General features: G+C 40.5%; 2 protein-coding genes across 2 annotated transcripts; one reads left to right on the forward strand and one right to left on the reverse strand.

Annotated features, from left to right (window-relative positions):
- Positions 1 to 13,440: 13,440 nt before the first annotated feature.
- Positions 13,441 to 20,114, reverse strand: LOC137573730 (uncharacterized). The gene is given in 3 exon segments (XM_068285742.1): positions 13,441 to 15,519; positions 15,606 to 18,987; positions 19,019 to 20,114. Coding segments are annotated over 3 exon segments (4,929 nt in total). The 5' UTR covers positions 19,644 to 20,114; the 3' UTR covers positions 13,441 to 14,597.
- Positions 20,115 to 20,670: 556 nt separating this feature from the next.
- On the forward strand, positions 20,671 to 23,045 carry LOC137573899 (leucine-rich repeat-containing protein 59). The gene is made up of 4 exons (XM_068285973.1): positions 20,671 to 20,828; positions 21,336 to 21,395; positions 21,732 to 21,998; positions 22,102 to 23,045. Exons 1-4 carry the CDS (start codon positions 20,721 to 20,723, stop codon positions 22,627 to 22,629), a joined length of 963 nt encoding a protein of 320 aa, XP_068142074.1. The 5' UTR covers positions 20,671 to 20,720; the 3' UTR covers positions 22,630 to 23,045.
- Positions 23,046 to 23,279: the final 234 nt, after the last annotated feature.

Below are 23,279 nucleotides of genomic sequence, written 5' to 3' on the forward strand. Positions count from 1 at the left end.
GATAGTCCTCAATGGTTGGAATGTTTGGGCACCTTTTTCGTCCTGATCCTGCAAAGGACTCGCGAGTAAATTAACATTTTTTCATAAACAAAAATATCCTTTTATCTCAGCTCCCAAAAGGACATTCCAGGATCTGATAGTGTCAGTCGATGTGGATCATCAAGGACTACAATCTGACCAAAGGACATCCTGATCGTCCTTTAAATGACCGAGTTATAAAGACATTTGTAGTTTTTTGTCACTTTTTTGCCATTTTTCTGACCTCCCCCCTTACAAAAATTGGAGCAATATTTTTTGGAAGGATATTGAAAAATCCTTGAATGCAGATCGATAGTCCTGATCCTGGAGGCTCCGGAAAAGAATGTCCTGGCGAAATCGATCAATGTCCTGGCGAGATATGGCCTCGACAAAATGATCCTTTTTCCGTTTCTTAGCTCTAGAATCCACAAATCCTGGCGCAGAACGAAAGGACATGGTTTCCTAGAAAGTCCTTGATGATCTCTATCGATTGGCATCAAAAAAAGTTAGGGTCATCTAAGGATGCAGGACATGAAATTTTCTGCAAAGGTCCTTTTTTCCACCTATTTGAAGGACATTCCAGGACATGGTAACGTCAGTCGACGCGCATGAGCAAGGACTTTCATCTGGCCCAAGGACATCCCGGTCATCCTTAAAACTATTGAGTTTTGAGCACTTTTCTGTTTATTTGACTTGTAAATTTTTCAAAGTCCCAAATTGAAGCAAAAGTTAAAAAAAATCTAGAAAAAATACAAAATCCTTAATATCTCAGCTCTCCGCAGGACAATCGGGATGTCCTTTGCACCAACGATAGTCCTCAATGGTTGGAATGTTTGGGCACCTTTTTCGTCCTGATCCTGCAAAGGACTCGCGAGTAAATTAACATTTTTTCATAAACAAAAATATCCTTTTATCTCAGATCCCAAAAGGACATTCCAGGATCTGATAGTGTCAGTCGATGTGGATCATCAAGGACTACAATCTGACCAAAGGACATCCTGATCGTCCTTTAAATGACCGAGTTATAAAGACATTTGTAGTTTTTTGTCACTTTTTTTGCCATTTTTCTGACCTCCCCCCTTACAAAAATTGGAGCAATATTTTTGGAAGGATATTGAAAATCCTTGAATGCAGATCGATAGTCCTGATCCTGGAGGCTCCGGAAAAGAATGTCCTGGCGAAATCGATCAATTTCCTGGCGAGATATGGCCTCGACAAAATGATCCTTTTTCCGTTTCTTAGCCACTAGAATCCACAAATCCTGGCGCAGAACGAAAGGACATGGTTTCCTAGAAAGTCCTTGATGATCTCTATCGATTGGCATCAAAAAAAGTTAGGGTCATCTAAGGATGCAGGACATGAAATTTTCTGCAAAGGTCCTTTTTTCCACCTATTTGAAGGACATTCCAGGACATGGTAACGTCAGTCGACGCGCATGAGCAAGGACTTTCATCTGGCCCAAGGACATCCCGGTCATCCTTAAAACTATTGAGTTTTGAGCACTTTTCTGTTTATTTGACTTGTAATTTTTTTCCAAGTCCCAAATTGAAGCAAAAGTTAAAAAAAATCTAGAAAAAATACAAAATCCTTAATATCTCAGCTCTCCGCAGGACAATCGGGATGTCCTTTGCACCAACGATAGTCCTCAATGGTTGGAATGTTTGGGCACCTTTTTCGTCCTGATCCTGCAAAGGACTCGCGAGTAAATTAACATTTTTTCATAAACAAAAATATCCTTTTATCTCAGCTCCCAAAAGGACATTCCAGGATCTGATAGTGTCAGTCGATGTGGATCATCAAGGACTACAATCTGACCAAAGGACATCCTGATCGTCCTTTAAATGACCGAGTTATAAAGACATTTGTAGTTTTTTGTCACTTTTTTGCCATTTTTCTGACCTCCCCCTTACAAAAATTGGAGCAATATTTTTGGAAGGATATTGAAAATCCTTGAATGCAGATCGATAGTCCTGATCCTGGAGGCTCCGGAAAAGAATGTCCTGGCGAAATCGATCAATGTCCTGGCGAGATATGGCCCCGACAAAATGATCCTTTTTCCGTTTCTTAGCTCTAGAATCCACAAATCCTGGCGCAGAACGAAAGGACATGGTTTCCTAGAAAGTCCTTGATGATCTCTATCGATTGGCATCAAAAAAAGTTAGGGTCATCTCAGCTCTCCGCAGGACAATCGGGATGTCCTTTGCACCAACGATAGTCCTCAATGGTTGGAATGTTTGGGCACCTTTTTCGTCCTGATCCTGCAAAGGACTCGCGAGTAAATTAACATTTTTTCATAAACAAAAATATCCTTTTATCTCAGCTCCCAAAAGGACATTCCAGGATCTGATAGTGTCAGTCGATGTGGATCATCAAGGACTACAATCTGACCAAAGGACATCCTGATCGTCCTTTAAATGACCGAGTTATAAAGACATTTGTAGTTTTTTGTCACTTTTTTGCCATTTTTCTGACCTCCCCCCTTACAAAAATTGGAGCAATATTTTTGGAAGGATATTGAAAATCCTTGAATGCAGATCGATAGTCCTGATCCTGGAGGCTCCGGAAAAGAATGTCCTGGCGAAATCGATCAATGTCCTGGCGAGATATGGCCTCGACAAAATGATCCTTTTTTCGTTTCTTAGCTCTAGAATCCACAAATCCTGGCGTAGGACGAAAGGACATGGTTTCCTAGAAAGTCCTTGATGATCTCTATCGATTGGCATCAAAAAAAGTTAGGGTCATCTAAGGATGCAGGACATGAAATTTTCTGCAAAGGTCCTTTTTTCCACCTATTTGAAGGACATTCCAGGACATGGTAACGTCAGTCGACGCGCATGAGCAAGGACTTTCATCTGGCCCAAGGACATCCCGGTCATCCTTAAAACTATTGAGTTTTGAGCACTTTTCTGTTTATTTGACTTGTAATTTTTTCCAAGTCCCAAATTGAAGCAAAAGTTAAAAAAAATCTAGAAAAAATACAAAATCCTTAATATCTCAGCTCTCCGCAGGACAATCGGGATGTCCTTCGCACCAACGATAGTCCTCAATGGTTGGAATGTTTGGGCACCTTTTTCGTCCTGATCCTGCAAAGGACTCGCGAGTAAATTAACATTTTTTCATAAACAAAAATATCCTTTTATCTCAGCTCCCAAAAGGACATTCCAGGATCTGATAGTGTCAGTCGATGTGGATCATCAAGGACTACAATCTGACCAAAGGACATCCTGATCGTCCTTTAAATGACCGAGTTATAAAGACATTTGTAGTTTTTTGTCACTTTTTTGCCATTTTTCTGACCTCCCCCCTTACAAAAATTCGAGCAATATTTTTGGAAGGATATTGAAAAATCCTTGAATGCAGATCGATAGTCCTGATCCTGGAGGCTCCGGAAAAGAATGTCCTGGCGAAATCGATCAATGTCCTGGCGAGATATGGCCTCGACAAAATGATCCTTTTTTCGTTTCTTAGCTCTAGAATCCACAAATCCTGGCGCAGGACGAAAGGACATGGTTTCCTAGAAAGTCCTTGATGATCTCTATCGATTGGCATCAAAAAAAGTTAGGGTCATCTAAGGATGCAGGACATGAAATTTTCTGCAAAGGTCCTTTTTTCCACCTATTTAAAGGACATTCCAGGACATGGTAACGTCAGTCGACGCGCATGAGCAAGGACTTTCATATGGCCCAAGGATATCCCGCTCATCCTTAAAACTACCGAGTTTTGAGCACTTTTCTGTTTATTTGACTTGTAATTTTTTCAAAGTCCCAAATTGAAGCAAAAGTTAAAAAAATCTAGAATAAATACAAAATCCTTAATATCTCAGCTCTCCGCAGGACAATCGGGATGTCCTTTGCACCAACGATAGTCCTCAATGGTTGGAATGTTTGGGCACCTTTTTCGTCCTGATCCTGCAAAGGACTCGCGAGTTAATTAACATTTTTTTCATAAACAAAAATGTCCTTTTATCTCAGCTCCCAAAAGGACATTCCAGGATCTGATAGTGTCAATCGATGTGGATCATCAAGGACTACAATCGGTCCTTTAAATGACCGAGTTATAAAGACATTTGTTGTTTTTTGTCACTTTTTTGCCATTTTTCGCACTGGAGAAAATATGAAGTACCAGGCCAACAGAATTACTTAGTAGGCAACTGCGTTAAAATTTTTATTAAATGTGTAACGGACTTTTGGGCATTTAAATTTGTAAATTTAACCGCCAAACGGATTTTTGAATTTGGCGGGCAGCGAAATTTGATCTTTTAATGACGAAATTCGCACTGGAGAAAATATGAAGTACCAGGCCAACAGAATTACTTAGTAGGCAACTGCATTAAAATTTTTATTAAATGTGTAACGGACTTTTGGGCATTTAAATTTGTAAATTTAACCGCCAAACGGATTTTTTGAATTTGGCGGGCAGCGAAATTTGATCTTTTAATGACGAAATTCGCACTGGAGAAAATATGAAGTACCAGGCCAACAGAATTACTTAGTAGGCAACTGCATTAAAATTTTTATTAAATGTGTAACGGACTTTTGGGCATTTAAATATTTAAATTTAACCGCCAAACGGATTTTTTGAATTTGGCGGGCAGCGAAATTTGATCTTTTAATGACGAAATTCGCACTGGAGAAAATATGAAGTACCAGGCCAACAGAATTACTTAGTAGGCAACTGCATTAAAATTTTTATTAAATGTGTAACGGACTTTTGGGCATTTAAATATTTAAATTTAACCGCCAAACGGATTTTTTGAATTTGGCGGGCAGCGAAATTTGATCTTTTAATGACGAAATTCGCACTGGAGAAAATATGAAGTACCAGGCCAACAGAATTACTTAGTAGGCAACTGCATTAAAATTTTTATTAAATGCGTAACGGACTTTTGGGCATTTAAATATTTAAATTTAACCGCCAAACGGATTTTTTGAATTTGGCGGGCAGCGAAATTTGATCTTTTAATGACGAAATTCGCACTGGAGAAAATATGAAGTACCAGGCCAACAGAATTACTTAGTAGGCAACTGCATTAAAATTTTTATTTAATGTGCAACGGACTTTTGGGCATTTAAATTTGTAAATTTAACCGCCAAACGGATTTTTTGAATTTGGCGGGCAGCGAAATTTGATCTTTTAATGACGAAATTCGCACTGGAGAAAATATGAAGTACCAGGCCAACAGAATTACTTAGTAGGCAACTGCATTAAAATTTTTATTATATGTGTAACGGACTTTTGGGCATTTAAATATTCAAATTAAGCCGCCAAACGGATTTTTTTAATTTGGCGGGCAGCGAAATTTGATCTTTTAATGACGAAATTCGCACTGGAGAAAATATGAAGTACCAGGCCAACAGAATTACTTAGTAGGCAACTGCATTAAAATTTTTATTAAATGTGTAACGGACTTTTGGGCATTTAAATATTTAAATTTAACCGCCAAACGGATTTTTTGAATTTGGCGGGCAGCGAAATTTGATCTTTTAATGACGAAATTCGCACTGGAGAAAATATGAAGTACCAGGCCAACAGAATTAATCAGTAGGCAACTGCATTAAAATTTTTATTAAATGTGTAACGGACTTTTGGGCATTTAAATATTTAAATTTAACCGCCAAACGGATTTTTTGAATTTGGCGGGCAGCGAAATTTGATCTTTTAATGACGAAATTCGCACTGGAGAAAATATGAAGTACCAGGCCAACAGAATTATTTAGAAGGTGACTGGTGTAAAATTTTTTCAAAAACTGCGTATTACTCGGTCATTTAAAGGACGATCAGGATGTCCTTTGGTCAGATTGTAGTCCTTGATGATCCACATCGACTGACACTATCAGATCCTGGAATGTCCTTTTGGGAGCTGAGATAAAAGGACTTTTTTAATTATGACAAAATGGGAAATATCTCGCGAGTCCTTCGCAGGATCAGGACGAAAGTGGTGCCCAAACATTCCAACCATTGAGGACTATCGTTGGTGCAAAGGACATCACGATTGTCCTGCGGAGAGCTGAGATATTAAGGATTTTGTATTTTTTCTAGATTTTTTTTAACTTTTGCTTCAATTTGGGACTTGGAAAAAATTACAAGTCAAATAAACAGAAAAGTGCTCAAAACTCAATAGTTTTAAGGATGACCGGGATGTCCTTGGGCCAGATGAAAGTCCTTGCTCATGCGCGTCGACTGACGTTACCATGTCCTGGAATGTCCTTCAAATAGGTGGAAAAAAGGACCTTTGCAGAAAATTTCATGTCCTGCATCCTTAGATGACCCTAACTTTTTTTGATGCCAATCGATACAGATCATCAAGGACTTTCTGCGAATCCATATCCTTTCGTCCTGCGCCAGGATTTGTGGATTCTAGAGCTAAGAAACGAAAAAAGGACCTTTTTGTCGAGGCCATATCTCGCCAGGACATTGATCGATTTCGCCAGGACATCCTTTTCTGGAGCCTCCAGGATCAGGACTATCGATCTGCATTCAAGGATTTTCAATATCCTTCCAAAAATATTGCTCCAATTTTTGTAAGGGGGGAGGTCAGAAAAATGGCAAAAAAGTGACAAAAAACTACAAATGTCTTTATAACTCGGTCATTTAAAGGACGATCAGGATGTCCTTTGGTCAGATTGTAGTCCTTGATGATCCACATCGACTGACACTATCAGATCCTGGAATGTCCTTTTGGGAGCTGAGATAAAAGGACTTTTTTAATTATGACAAAATGGGAAATATCTCGCGAGTCTTTCGCAGGATCAGGACGAAAGTGGTGCCCAAACATTCCAACCATTGAGGACTATCGTTGGTGCAAAGGACATCCCGATTGTCCTGCGGAGAGCTGAGATATTAAGGATTTTGTATTTTTTCTAGATTTTTTTTAACTTTTGCTTCAATTTGGGACTTGGAAAAAATTACAAGTCAAATAAACAGAAAAGTGCTCAAAACTCAATAGTTTTAAGGATGACCGGGATGTCCTTGGGCCAGATGAAAGTCCTTGCTCATGCGCGTCGACTGACGTTACCATGTCCTGGAATGTCCTTCAAATAGGTGGAAAAAAGGATCTTTGCGGAAAATTTCATGTCCTGCATCCTTAGATGACCCTAACTTTTTTTGATGCCAATCGATAGAGATCATCAAGGACTTTCTAGGAAACTATGTCCTTTCGTCCTGCGCCAGGATTTGTGGATTCTAGAGCTAAAAAACGTAACAAGGATAATTTTCTCGAGGCTATATCTCGGCAGGACATTAATCGATTTCGCCAGGACATTCTTTTCCGGAGCCTCCAGGATCAGGACTATCGATCTGCATTCAAGGATTTTCAATATCCTTCCAAAAATATTGCTCCAATTTTTGTAAGGGGGGAGGTCAGAAAAATGGCAAAAAAGTGACAAAAAACTACAAATGTCTTTATAACTCGGTCATTTAAAGGACGATCAGGATGTCCTTTGGTCAGATTGTAGTCCTTGATGATCCACATCGACTGACACTATCAGATCCTGGAATGTCCTTTTGGGAGCTGAGATAAAAGGACATTTTTGTTTATGAAAAAATGTTAATTTACTCGCGAGTCCTTTGCAGGATCAGGACGGAAAAGGTGCCCAAACATTCCAACCATTGAGGACTATCGTTGGTGCAAAGGACATCCCGATTGTCCTGCGGAGAGCTGAGATATTAAGGATTTTGTATTTTTTCTAGATTTTTTTTAACTTTTGCTTCAATTTGGGACTTGGAAAAAATTACAAGTCAAATAAACAGAAAAGTGCTCAAAACTCAATAGTTTTAAGGATGAGCGGGATGTCCTTGGGCCAGATGAAAGTCCTTGCTCATGCGCGTCGACTGACGTTACCATGTCCTGGAATGTCCTTCAAATAGGTGGAAAAAAGGACCTTTGCAGAAAATTTCATGTCCTGCATCCTTAGATGACCCTAACTTTTTTGATGCCAATCGATAGAGATCATCAAGGACTTTCTAGGAAACCATGTCCTTTCGTTCTGCGCCAGGATTTGTGGATTCTAGAGCTAAGAAACGGAAAAAGGATCATTTTGTCGAGGCCATATCTCGCCAGGACATTGATCGATTTCGCCAGGACATTCTTTTCCGGAGCCTCCAGGATCAGGACTATCGATCTGCATTCAAGGATTTTCAATATCCTTCCAAAAATATTGCTCCAATTTTTGTAAGGGGGGAGGTCAGAAAAATGGCAAAAAAGTGACAAAAAACTACAAATGTCTTTATAACTCGGTCATTTAAAGGACGATCAGGATGTCCTTTGGTCAGATTGTAGTCCTTGATGATCCACATCGACTGACACTATCAGATCCTGGAATGTCCTTTTAGGAGCTGAGATAAAAGGATATTTTTGTTTATGAAAAAATGTTAATTTACTCGCGAGTCCTTTGCAGGATCAGGACGAAAGTGGTGCCCAAACATTCCAACCATTGAGGACTATCGTTGGTGCAAAGGACATCCCGATTGTCCTGCGGAGAGCTGAGATATTAAGGATTTTGTATTTTTTCTAGATTTTTTTAACTTTTGCTTCAATTTGGGACTTGGAAAAAATTACAAGTCAAATAAACAGAGAAGTGCTCAAAACTCAATAGTTTTAAGGATGAGCGGGATGTCCTTGGGCCAGATGAAAGTCCTTGCTCATGCGCGTCGACTGACGTTACCATGTCCTGGAATGTCCTTCAAATAGGTGGAAAAAAGGACCTTTGCAGAAAATTTCATGTCCTGCATCCTTAGATGACCCTAACTTTTTTTGATGCCAATCGATACAGATCATCAAGGACTTTCTGCGAATCCATATCCTTTCGTCCTGCGCCAGGATTTGTGGATTCTAGAGCTAAGAAACGAAAAAAGGACCTTTTTGTCGAGGCCATATCTCGCCAGGACATTGATCGATTTCGCCAGGACATCCTTTTCTGGAGCCTCCAGGATCAGGACTATCGATCTGCATTCAAGGATTTTTCAATATCCTTCCAAAAATATTGCTCCAATTTTTGTAAGGGGGGAGGTCAGAAAAATGGCAAAAAAGTGACAAAAAACTACAAATGTCTTTATAACTCGGTCATTTAAAGGACGATCAGGATGTCCTTTGGTCAGATTGTAGTCCTTGATGATCCACATCGACTGACACTATCAGATCCTGGAATGTCCTTTTGGGAGCTGAGATAAAAGGACTTTTTAATTATGACAAAATGGGAAATATCTCGCGAGTCTTTCGCAAGATCAGGACGAAAGTGGTGCCCAAACATTCCAACCATTGAGGACTATCATTGGTGCAAAGGACATCCCTGATTGTCCTGCGGAGAGCTGAGATATTAAGGATTTTGTATTTTTTCTAGATTTTTTTTAACTTTTGCTTCAATTTGGGACTTGGAAAAAATTACAAGTCAAATAAACAGAAAAGTGCTCAAAACTCAATAGTTTTAAGGATGACCGGGATGTCCTTGGGCCAGATGAAAGTCCTTGCTCATGCGCGTCGACTGACGTTACCATGTCCTGGAATGTCCTTCAAATAGGTGGAAAAAAGGATCTTTGCGGAAAATTTCATGTCCTGCATCCTTAGATGACCCTAACTTTTTTTGATGCCAATCGATACAGATCATCAAGGACTTTCTGCGAATCCATATCCTTTCGTCCTGCGCCAGGATTTGTGGATTCTAGAGCTAAGAAACGAAAAAAGGACCTTTTTGTCGAGGCCATATCTCGCCAGGACATTGATCGATTTCGCCAGGACATCCTTTTCTGGAGCCTCCAGGATCAGGACTATCGATCTGCATTCAAGGATTTTCAATATCCTTCCAAAAATATTGCTCGAATTTTTGTAAGGGGGGAGGTCAGAAAAATGGCAAAAAAGTGACAAAAAACCACAAATGTCCTTATAACTCGGTCATTTAAAGGACGCTCAAGATGTCCTTTGGTCAGATTGTAGTCCTTGATGATCCACATCGACTGACACTCTTAGATCCTGAAATGTCCTTTTGGGAGCTGAGATAAAAGGACATTTTTGTTAATGAAAAAATGGTAATTAACTCGCGAGTCCTTTGCAGGATCAGGACGAAAGTGGTGCCCAAACATTCCAACCATTGAGGACTATCGTTGGTGCAAAGGACATCCCGATTGTCCTGCGGAGAGCTGAGATATTAAGGATTTTGTATTTTTTCTAGATTTTTTTTAACTTTTGCTTCAATTTGGGACTTGGAAAAAATTACAAGTCAAATAAACAGAAAAGTGCTCATAACTCAATAGTTTTAAGGATGAGCGGGATGTCCTTGGGCCAGATGAAAGTCCTTGCTCATGCGCGTCGACTGACGTTACCATGTCCTGGAATGTCCTTCAAATAGGTGGAAAAAAGGACCTTTGCAGAAAATTTCATGTCCTGCATCCTTAGATGACCCTAACTTTTTTTGATGCCAATCGATACAGATCATCAAGGACTTTCTGCGAATCCATATCCTTTCGTCCTGCGCCAGGATTTGTGGATTCTAGAGCTAAGAAACGAAAAAAGGACCTTTTTGTCGAGGCCATATCTCGCCAGGACATTGATCGATTTCGCCAGGACATCCTTTTCTGGAGCCTCCAGGATCAGGACTATCGATCTGCATTCAAGGATTTTCAATATCCTTCCAAAAATATTGCTCGAATTTTTGTAAGGGGGGAGGTCTGAAAAATGGCAAAAAAGTGACAAAAAACCACAAATGTCCTTATAACTCGGTCATTTAAAGGACGCTCAGGATGTCCTTTGGTCAGATTGTAGTCCTTGATGATCCACATCGACTGACACTCTTAGATCCTGAAATGTCCTTTTGGGAGCTGAGATAAAAGGACATTTTTGTTAATGAAAAAATGTTAATTAACTCGCGAGTCCTTCGCAGGATCAGGACGAAAGTGGTGCCCAAACATTCCAACCATTGAGGACTATCGTTGGTGCAAAGGACATCCCGATTGTCCTGCGGAGAGCTGAGATATTAAGGATTTTGTATTTTTTCTAGATTTTTTTTAACTTTTGCTTTCAATTTGGGACTTGGAAAAAATTACAAGTCAAATAAACAGAAAAGTGCTCAAAACTCAATAGTTTTAAGGATGAGCGGGATGTCCTTGGGCCAGATGAAAGTCCTTGCTCATGCGCGTCGACTGACGTTACCATGTCCTGGAATGTCCTTCAAATAGGTGGAAAAAAGGACCTTTGCAGAAAATTTCATGTCCTGCATCCTTAGATGACCCTAACTTTTTTTGATGCCAATCGATAGAGATCATCAAGGACTTTCTAGGAAACCATGTCCTTTCGTTCTGCGCCAGGATTTGTGGATTCTAGAGCTAAGAAACGAAAAAAAGGATCTTTTAGTCGAGGCCATATCTCGCCAGGACATTGATCGATTTCGCCAGGACATCCTTTTCCGGAGCCTCCAGGATTCAAGGATTTTTCAATATCCTTCCAAAAATATTGCTCGAATTTTCGTAAGGGGGGAGGTCAGAAAAATGGCAAAAAAGTGACAAAAACTACAAATGTCTTTATAACTCGGTCATTTAAAGGACGATCAGGATGTCCTTTGGTCAGATTGTAGTCCTTGATTATCCACATCGACTGACACTATCAGATCCTGTAATGACCTTCGGACAGCTGAGGTAAAAGAACTTTTCTGTTTAAGAAAAAAAGATAAATATCTCGTGAGTCCTTTTAAGGATCAGGACTAAAATGGTGTCAAAAAATGCAAACCATTAAGGACTATAGTTGGTTCAAAAGACATATCTATTGTCCTGCAGGGACCCGAGATATCACGGATTTTGTCCAAATTTTTAAAAATTTTACGCCGGTCGCCTACTAAGTAGTTCTGTTGGCCTGGTACTTCATATTTTCTCCAGTGCGAATTTCGTCATTAAAAGATCAAATGTCGCTGCCCGCCAAATTCAAAAAATCCGTTTGGCGGTTAAATTTAAATATTTAAATGCCCAAAAGTCCGTTACACATTTAATAAAAATTTTAATGCAGTTGCCTACTAAGTAATTCTGTTGGCCTGGTACTTCATATTTTCTCCAGTGCGAATTTCGTCATTAAAAGATCAAATTTCGCTGCCCGCCAAATTCAAAAAATCCGTTTGGCGGTTAAATTTAAATATTTAAATGCCCAAAAGTCCGTTACACATTTAATAAAAATTTTAATGCAGTTGCCTACTAAGTAATTCTGTTGGCCTGGTACTTCATATTTTCTCCAGTGCGAATTTCGTCATTAAAAGATCAAATTTCGCTGCCCGCCAAATTCAAAAAATCCGTTTGGCGGTTAAATTTAAATATTTAAATGCCCAAAAGTCCGTTACACATTTAATAAAAATTTTAATGCAGTTGCCTACTAAGTAATTCTGTTGGCCTGGTACTTCATATTTTCTCCAGTGCGAATTTCGTCATTAAAAGATCAAATTTCGCTGCCCGCCAAATTCAAAAAATCCGTTTGGCGGTTAAATTTAAATATTTAAATGCCCAAAAGTCCGTTACACATTTAATAAAAATTTTAATGCAGTTGCCTACTAAGTAATTCTGTTGGCCTGGTACTTCATATTTTCTCCAGTGCGAATTTCGTCATTAAAAGATCAAATTTCGCTGCCCGCCAAATTCAAAAAATCCGTTTGGCGGTTAAATTTAAATATTTAAATGCCCAAAAGTCCGTTGCACATTTAATAAAAATTTTAATGCAGTTGCCTACTAAGTAATTCTGTTGGCCTGGTACTTCATATTTTCTCCAGTGCGAAAAATGGCAAAAAAGTGACAAAAAACTACAAGTGTCTTTATAACTCGGGCATTTAAAGGACCGATTGTAGGCCTTGATGATCCACATCGATTGACACTATCAGATCCTGGAATGTCCTTTTGGGAGCTGAGATAAAAGGATATTTTTGTTTTTGAAAAAATGGTAGTTAACTCGCGAGTCCTTTGCAGGATCAGGACGAAAGTGGTGCCCAAACATTCCAACCATTGAGGACTATCGTTGGTGCAAAGGACATCCCGATTGTCCTGCGGAGAGCTGAGATATTAAGGATTTTGTATTTTTTCTAGATTTTTTTTAACTTTTGCTTCAACTTGGGACTTGGAAAAAATTACAAGTCCAGAAACAGTAAAGTGCTAATAGCTCGGCCATTTTATGGACGATTTGGGTGTGCTTTGACTGAGTGGATGTCCTTGTCCGAATTGTTGTGTCGTGCATCCTTAGACGACACCAACTTGTTTTGACGCCAATACTTTGCGGAAATTGTACTTATCAAGATATAATTTATAATAGTCTCATCTCGTTCTTCTTACTTATTGTATCCTGGTTATGTCTAAAACAAATTTTTCGTATTTAAAACCCATTAAACATGATTTTTTTTTTTTTTTTTTTTTTTGATTTTCATTTTGTTTGTTTTTTTTAGCTATTCTGTTGCTTTATCAGCGAAATTCTCTAAAAGGTTTTTTTTTTCTTTATTTTGTCCATTATCATTATTAGATTGCACATTTTTTGGGATTTTTCTCAATTGGATTTCATAAATAATAAGCATATATAATTATAATGATAATAACTAGGTAAAAACGAAAAAAAAAAAAAAATATATATATATATATATTGTAATTCGGAAACATTCGGAATGAATACAAAATGTTTTGCATCTCTTCAATTGTCTGCGGAAACGTTTGCTTTCCTTAAGGTTCAGTTCAATATAGCGCATTCTTTTTAGTTTTTGTTGTTTTTCATTTTCAGTTATAGATAGATAAAGACTCCTCAAACTAAAAGCCGAACCAAAGATAGCAAATGTTTTTGCAGCTCTATTGCTACTTCTTTGCTTTGCTCTCTTCTTGGTCGCCTTTTCTAGCGCTGCGTGGCGAATTTTTGGTCTTAGGGGGGTATTAGGGTCTGGGTGTGGGTGATGATAATAATGGAAATGGTTGATAGATAGTAGATTGGTTGGTTGGTTGGAGGGGGGTGGGTCACTCATTAAATGTAATACATCTAGATAAAAACGCTATATACAGACACACGAGTTAATAATCATAATGATAATAATAATAATAATAATAATAATAATAATAATATAACGCAGCTTGAGATAATAATAATAATAATAATAGATTTTGGTTAACAATAATACAATAATTAGGTTTTTTCTTTTCATCTTTTCGCCTTACATTTTGTTTTTTTGTTTTCTTTTGCCTCGGTTTCTCTACTACTTAGCATTTGCTTTTTTTTTTTAAGTTTTGTTTTGTTTTTTTTTTTTTTTTTTTTTTTTTTTTTTGTTAACAAACTACCAATAACAAATTTTTACTAATTCAATTAAAGTTTTCATTTATCCGTTTTCCGTTTTTTTGTTTTCTTGTTTTTTTTGTTTTGTGTTATAAATTATTGTTGTTGCTTGCCGGTTACCTTGTTGTTGTTGCTGTTCTTGTTGTTGTTGTTGTTGCTGTTAAATTAAAGGACCAATTCCTGGCGTTAAAATGGCGCCTATAAGTTGCCTCTATATATATATAATTATACATATATATGTGTAGTATGGTAGGTATATATAATATGTCTATATGTTAAATGTTAATATGCTTGGGGGGGATCTGTGAACGATATTCTAACCATAGTCACCGCCAAAGCGTCCATGTCCATGGTGTTGGCCATGATGTTGCTTATTGTTGACAGCAGCTGCCGCCGCCGCTTGGGCTGCCTTTTCGGCTAGCATTGCAGCCTTTTGTTGCATATATGGATTGAAATGTTGCATATACATGGAAGCAGCTGCTGCTGCTGCATAATTGTTGGCATAATTATTGCTACGCTGGTTACTGTTAGTATTGTTGTTGTTATTATTATTGTTGTTGTTGCTGCTGCCGCCGATAATGCTGGTACTGTTGTTATTCCACGATTGTTGTTGTTGTTGTTGTTGCTGCTGCTGTTGTTGATGGTGTTGTTGCTGCTGCTGCTGCTGTTGTTGTTGGTGTTGCTGCTGTAGCTGCTGCTGGTGTTGTTGTTTTTGTTGCTGTTGCCAATAGCCTTGCTGCTCAGTTAAATAACTATTGGAGTTAACCTCAGTGCTCTCCTTCTGATACAGATAGGAATTGATTAAAGATTCGCGGGCCGCAGCAGCTGCTGCCAATTGTTGATTATTCTGGAACATATTGTCCATTGCATAGCCAAATTTATTGCCGATGTTATTGTTGTTGTTGTTGTTGCTGCTGTTGTTGTTCTGTTGTTGTTGTTGTTGTGGATTCTGATTTTGATTACTAGCTGCTGGAAGCTGTTGCTGCTGTGAATGCTGTGACAAATGTGACAAAGATCCACCGAAACCAGCAGACGTTGATACCCCTCCTGTCATTCCAGATGGTCCACTCATGGATGATAGTGGTGACTGTTGTGGTTGTTGTTCCTCGTAGCTGGCCGTTCTTGTTACCGCTGCAGGTACTGCTGCCGGCTCCTTGTGAGCCCGGCTTGACTGTCATTCACCAGTGGCAGTCACTGTGGTCCATTGCCAAGGACTATTATAGCCCTGTTTGGGATTGCTGTAAGAGATATTTAGACAAAAGACCACGCAGTAGAACATTTAGATTAGAAAGAGTTAGTGAGAAAGAGAGAGAGAGCTCTTTACCTGCCAAATAATGGATGCCATAGGGCGGAATTGGCATCTAAAGAGGCAGCTGCTGCCGCTGCCTCAGCCAGTTGCTGCTGTTGGGTATGTTGTTCTTGTGTCGACAACATATTGCCACGTTTTCGCGGCTGTGCCGCCGAGGAAGACTGCATCTGCTGCTGCTGTTGCCTGGCCTGCTCCAAGGGATTATAGGTTACACTGGCCTTACTGGAGCGCAGAGTGCGGCCGGTGCTGGCGTGTTCTTTGATGTGCTCATGAGGTCCAGATGGCTTTTGCATCAATTGATTTCGCCGCAGGCTATCGAAGGGCACATTAAGCAGCGGCATCACGTTACTTGGCTCGGGCTCCAACAGATTCGAAAGCGATTTGCAGGTGAGGCGTGGCTTGTGTTCAGCAGGTGGAGCTAGGTTGGTTGTTGTCGGATTCGGCACATGTGCGGCCGCTGCTGTAGGCTTTGCAGTTTCCGGATCACGCCTGGCTCGCTTATGCTCCTGATGATGGTGATGATGTTGTTGCTGCTGCTGTTGATAAGAGGTAGAGGAGTGCGCTGTATCCTTGCCAGTAGTCGGAGGCGCTCCATCTTTCCAATTGAATAAATTCGACAGTTGCGGTTGCATTAACTTTTGCATTATCGCCAGCTCAACGGGATTGGCAAAGCCATTAAAGGCAGCAGCGGTGGCTGCATTTGCTGTTGATGCCGATGATGTGGCGGCTGCTGGCACTGAAGCTTGTTGAGCGGCTGGTGAAGCTGTTGTTGTCGCTGGTGTCTTGGCCTGTTGCGGTTCCTCCGCCGTGGGCTTTTGCTTGAGGCAATGCTTGTACAGCTCATCCAAATGCTGCAGACCAAACTGACTGTTGTACAGCGGTAGCAAGTTACTCATGAATTTCTTTTGCAGGCCCATAGGATCCTTGATAGTTTTGAAGAATTCCTGTGACAATTGTCCAAAATATGGAAGCCACAACATTTGCTGAAGCAAAGCCAATGTAGTGGCATTTAGTTCCGGGGACAAATGACTTGAATCGGCCGATAGCGAGGGTGAAGGCGGCGTTGGTGTGGGGGCTGCTACGACCACTGGAGCAGGCTTCGATTGTGGATTATGGAGCGGAGTCTTTGCTGGCATGGCAGCTGCAGCTGGCAAAGACTTGTTGGGACTGGGACTACTTCTCACTTTACCTGTGAGGGTAAGTGGAGGTTCTTCTACAGTTTGATTAAGTTTACTGCTGACCCCCTTTGTCGTCTGTTCCGATTCGGTTTTCAGTATGGCCTCCAGTTGTTCCATGGTAACCACTAAAATATTGGGATTCTGTATGATTTCCGGATAGGCAAATGCCTCTGGCAAACGTAACTCCGGTCTGGTGGTCAGCAGCAAGGGTATCTCACGGGCCGGCGATGCCAAGACGGCACCCAAGCGATCCTTCGGCACTAATATGGGATCCGGCACCTTCCATTGCGGATTACTGATGAGCATCTTCAACTGTGTCAATGGATCCGGATCTTTGTCCATTTTAATGCTGGCTTTGGAACGCTTCTTCAATGGTGGCGAATCCTCCTCGTCGTCGATGACGACAGTTTCCAATTTACCCTCTCGTCCCGCTTTGCCCAAATCCATGGGCTCCGCCTGCTGGGCATTAGAATTCTGCTGTGAGTTGAGCTTGAGAAACTGTTCCAGAATGAGATTTTTAATCGTTTCCGAAGTGGTCTCCACTTCGGCTGGTATCGACGTGGTGGCGGCCGAGATAATGGGGTTGGCCTGCAGCTCCGATTCGGGAGATTTTAAAATATCCGAACTAGATGTCACAGCACACTGACTTCGCGATTCTGATGGTGGGCAGACCTCCTCACGTTTCTTGTAGCTCAGATCTTTTGGTGTCTCATCTGGTATCGACTTCTCAGTTATTTCCCGGTCTTTTTCTGGAGTTGGTGTTGCAGTTGGCGTCGGTGTCGGTGTCGGCGTCGGCGTCGGAGTGGGCGTCATGGGTGTCAGTTCAACGGTAGCTGGCGTAGCAATGGGTTCAGGTTCGACAATCACTTCATCCTCCGTTCTTGTTGCTGTCGTAGCCGATGCCACTGATACTGCCGCTGCAGCTGCCGCCGCCGCTGCTGCTGCCGCTGCTGCAGCTTGCTTTTCAAAGGCTTCAATGCCCAAAAAGAGTTCACCATTCAGTCCTTCAATTTCACCAGCCTCATTAAAGGACAAGCATTTGGGAGTATCATCGTCATCATTGTCTATGTTAAGAATGCTGGGTAAGTCTTTGCCCAAATCGGGAACACAGAATGAGCTTAATGCGTCATCATCACTGTCCGTTGTTGTTGTCGTCTGTTCCTGCTGTCGCTGGGCATTGTTACTGTTGTCCTGCATTAGATTATCCTCGCAACTACGCTTGACCAAAGAGTCAAGAAGATCCGCCCCATTGCTACCATTGTCACTGGTGCAATTTTGCAGCAGATCATCAGCATCGTCGAGAAGATCCTTAAGATTCTTGGTATTTGCATCGAGACATTCAATGGCATCCATTGCCATGGGTTTGTCCACTTCCTCCTGCGGGCGTTGTTCATTCTCTGCATGCACATCGTCGTCGTCCTCGTCCTCCTCGGCTTGATCACTGACCAATGGCATATTCGATCCTTTTGGTAGAAATAAGCCTGTTTTTGGACACAGTTGCAATTCCATCGGCGAGGGTGTGGAACTTTGATATGTGGGCGTATTGGTCTTGGTAGCTTTTGTGGATGATGCATTTGTCTCGCTGTCCAACAAGGCATCAAAACAAGGCGTCGGAGTGGGCGTGCAGGTGGCATCTTCCACTTGCTGATTGGTTGCAGCTGGCAATACAACAACATGCCCAATGACCGCCGAGACAGGCTCATCCACCTGCTGCTCTTGCTGTTGCGATTGCACTTCATCCATGGCATCTTCAGGGATTTGTTCCCAGTCATTGAGGAGATTGCCCGATTGCTCCGGCTCCAATTCGTGTTCCAATTCCAGCTCCTGTTCCTGCTGCTCCTCTTGTTGCTGCTGCTGATGATGATGATGGTGGTGGTGTGGGTGTTCCTGTTGTTCATGCTGTTCCTGTTGCTGTTGATGCTCTCTTTTGACCTTCATTAACGATGGTGCCGCATGCGAGCCATGGAAGTATTTCACTATTCTGGTACTCGAGGCATCTGTGCGTGGCATGGAACGCCAGCCATTGGTGGTTTTGGTCAGACGTATGCGATTCCGTTTATCATAATCCTCACAGCGCACCTCAACAATGCGAGTGTCATCCTGCTTGACCCACAGGAATATGGGATTGACGCTTGGTGTGGTTAAGGAAGAAGTTGAAGATGGAGCTGGAGCTGAAACAGGAACAGGACTTGAAGCTGTTGTGGGTGTAGATGTTGCAGGAGCGGGAACAGGGGGAGAATCATTATTAACAGGTGGTGGAGGAGGCGGTGGTGGGGGGTGGAGGCGGCGGAGAAGGCGGTTGGGGCACAGGATTTGGCTCTCTTAAAGATTCCGTTACAATTTTGGTTTCAATTTTCACTGCAGTTGCTTTGGTCTTCGACTTAGCTGGCACTGGCTGTGTTTCTGGCTCTGGTGGCTCCAGCTCAAGCTGCGGTTCAGGCTCATGCAATGTAGCTGGATGTAAAGCAGGTGTGGGTGGAGCAGGAGCTGATGCCACTGTCTCCGTTGTGCTGCACTTTGGTTCCGTTTTAATTTCACGCAACAAATTCTTATTGATGCGAGGCGTATTGGCCACTTTCAAATGACCGAATTTCTGTTTGGCTCGCGTATTCTTGCCGCGTGCCCCCTTACCACGTCGCCGAGTGGATTGCTCCTCGAATACCAGGAATATGTCTCGGGCCACTCTCCGACGTTCCGACTTTCTGTGGCCAACAGCTGGTGCTGGAGCTGGCTGGAACTCCTGCTTGACAATGCTGGAAGTTCCGCTGTCTTTGTTGTTATTGTTGTTAGTGTTGGCATCTTGCTGCGCTTGCTCTTGGCTACCATTTGCACTACCTACGCAATCTTCACTTGGCCTGCAAGTGTTCCTTGGCATTTTACGGCCGGCCCCGCGGCTCTTCCTTTCCCCCTCCTCGTATGCTGCTGCTCCTACTGCTTATGTTAATGCGGAAAATAGATTGTCATTTTAAAGTTGGTTTTCATTTTGATTTTCTCCTGTCTTTTCGTTAATTTGTTGTTATTGTTTTTTCCCCTTCTTATTCTGCTCTTTCGTTTTTGCTGTGTGTATTATATGTCTTGCGTTTTCCTTTTACACCCCGTCGTATGTGTGTGATGCCGTTTTTCTGATTGGGAGCACAAAAATCTTCTTATTGGCAGTGGCCCAGGCCCAGTTGGAGCTCGGGTATGGGTATCACATTGATGGTTATGGCCTGGCTCCAAACGGCTTGACCAATCTCCCTCGCTCTCTCTGGGGTTCACTTTGATTCTTTTTTGGGCTATATTAAATAGTTTTTTGTGTGTGTGTTTTTCTTACGAAAATCAATGAATTTTGTATATATTCTGATATCGATATCGAGTATCGATACATATCGAGTATTTTTGCAAACAAAAAAATCGATACTGAAATGTGTGTTGTCAAACACAAAAATATTCTGCCAAACTCAATCAAGAGTGTGGTTTAACTAAAAAGAAAACTGTTTTAAGCGGTTGTTTCGAATTAAAAAAAAAAAAAAAAAAAAACAAGCCATAAATTGAAAAGCCATTGCATTGTCGTTTCGTTTGTTACTGCTATTCGTATTTTAATCATCTTATACCCTATTTTAGCCATTTGTTAGAACAAATATAATAGTTTGCGAATGTTAAATAAAAAATGCTTTGCTAAAAATAAAAATAGTTCACCATCGATTAACATTGCTGAAACAAAAAATTTCATTAGTTTATTTCACACAAATTAAAATAACTTAAATATTTAAATGAGGATGACACTTTGCAATATTAAATCCAGTAAAGTAACTGCCAAACCTAGCTAACATTCAAAGTGCGACCGTTTCTTACGATTCCGAGAGTGACCGTTCCTTTCCAGTGTAAAGGTGGCCAATTCTCTTGAAGTAGAGAGTGACCGGCTCAACAGAACCTGAGCGCTCTGAAACAACACAAAACAACAGAAAAAAACATGCCGAGAACCGGCGATAAAGTGAAAGTAAATGTTAAGGAGCGGGTGGAAGATGAAATGTGCGATCTTAGCTTGTCTGAGCTTACCGAAATACCTGTCCGTGAAATTGTAAGTGGATATGTATAAACTAATTTTATTATTGCTTGTGTCAGTTAGTGGTATCAATGTTTCTGTGGTTTCCTCTTCCTTCAGTGCTCCATACTGCCCTCCCCTCCATCCATACATCCATCCATCCATGTATGTTGCCCATGTCTGGCAAGAGTCTAGCCAGTGTGTGCGCAAACACGGATCCCACTTCTCAATCCCTCCCCCCATTCATTCACTTTCCCATCTGTTGTTGTTGTTCGTTGCCTACCGGCTGGCTTGCAATTAACGGCGACTTCCCCCTTGTCTCTATCTCTCTCTTTCACTCTGCTTAGTCCCATTGCCATGCATTTACACTTGAGAGCACTTGCGGGCCGTGTGTGTATGACTGCAGCCCAAAATGGCTTGAGGGGGTTGATTTTTGGGTTTTGCCACCCCGTTCAAGTCATTGCCAAAAAAAAAAGATGGAATTTTAAAGAAGTTTTCGTTTGGTTCCACAAAAATATTCAGTTTGCTTTTGTCCTTTCACAGGCTTCATTCAAACGGATCACGGTCCTGGATCTCTCCAGCAATCGCCTTATATCACTAGGAGTAAGTTAATTACATATATATATAAACACATACATATACATACATACATATACATACATACATATATATCTATGCCTTCAAAAATATTTCCACTAGGCCGGTATTTTCACAGAAATAATGGTCAAGAAAAGGGAATCTTAATCTGCTAGTTGCATACATGCACCGATTTAACGAAACACTAAAGTGGTGGAAAGTGGAAAACTTGCAGGATTTGTCGTACTTAAAATATTCATGTTTTGAGATCTTTAACTTTTAAGTTTTTAAAAGGCATTTAAACTTTTCCATTCGGTTGCATTTCATAATTTTGATAAACTCTTTTTTATATCTGCACATCAGCGCAACTTTACCTCCCTCACACGATTGGTTCGCCTAGATTTGAGTAAGAATCAAATACGATATCTTCCAGAGGATTTTGGTCAATTGGAGCAATTGCGGCATTTAGACTTGTACAATAATGATCTGCAACATTTACCCCTGAGTTTTGCACGTTTGACTCGTTTACGCTATTTGGACTTGAAGGGGAATCCCTTGACACCAGCCTGGGAAAAAATTGTGGGTCGTTGCTCAACTCTAAAGGACTGCCAACAGGCGGCCAAGAATACTGTAAGTTAAGAGTGGCTCTTGATTATTGAGTGGCCTCTTTTGACGTACATGTGAATTTATATATACATACATATATGTATGCTTTCGTTTACATTTCTGGCAGGTCAACATTTGTGCAAACTTCAAACCCGAATTCATTGAACGTGAACAACGACAACAAAACCAAAGCAATCCAATGGCTGAAGGGGGCGACGCTCATGGTAATGGGACGACCAAAAAGCCAACAAAAACGAATAAGAAATCAAAATCAAAGAAATCCATGGCTGCTGGGGACAATGAATTGACGTTTAAGCCCATTAGTGCGACGGCAACTTCTCCAACGGCAACTGTGAATAAATCTTTGAGTCAACAAAAGACAAATCAAAAGAAGAAATCTTCAACAAATGGAAAGAACTGGCTAAAACTACTGTCCAAGGCTGCCTTTTCTTCGCTGATGACATTCCTGATGCTGTTCATAATCAATGTATTGCTTATATATATGATTATGTTCAAGAATCCAGATATAGCTGATAAAATAGTTGAATATATACCACATCAGTATCGCGATTGGATTCTAACCAAAACAGAAATCTTTCGGTTGCGTGTTACCGATTGGATCTCTGAGTTCCGTACACCACCAGAAGAGCACTGACGTTTTATTTATTTGAAGCCGTAACTTAAGAAGGATTTGAGATGGGACGACAGAGCGCTGAAGGCTTCAAATAAATGATAAAATAAAAAAACGGATATATAGCGCCAATATGATGTGTGTGGAGAGAAGGATATACATACGACTGCAAAATTTTTGATAAACTGCCATATATACATACATATATACACTTATTAAAGTATACATGCATATACATATATACACATTATCTACAAGAAATGTTTACCACACACATACACACGCACACCTTCACACCTGCAGACAGACTTTAACTCAAAACTATACATAAAAAGGCTAACCTAACTACACTCAATCAATTCAATTTATCTAAACTAAACAATAGCTCAAACTCAATAGTAACTAAAACGCAGTTCCAAACTGGCTAATAACTACATAGATTTATGTATGCATATAAGTTTATGTACATATATATATATATATATACACTATATATATATATATATATATACATATATATATATATATATACACTATATATATATATATATATATATATATATATATATAGTGTATATGTATATATCTGCATGTATATATCCTTGTAAAAACATAAATAGAAACTATAGACACAGTCATTACATGCTTACATACAAACAACAGATTCCAGATCA

This window comes from Drosophila tropicalis, unplaced genomic scaffold (genome assembly GCF_018151085.1).
Source record: "Drosophila tropicalis isolate 14030-0801.00 unplaced genomic scaffold, ASM1815108v1 contig_443, whole genome shotgun sequence".
NCBI lineage: Eukaryota > Metazoa > Arthropoda > Insecta > Diptera > Drosophilidae > Drosophila > Drosophila tropicalis.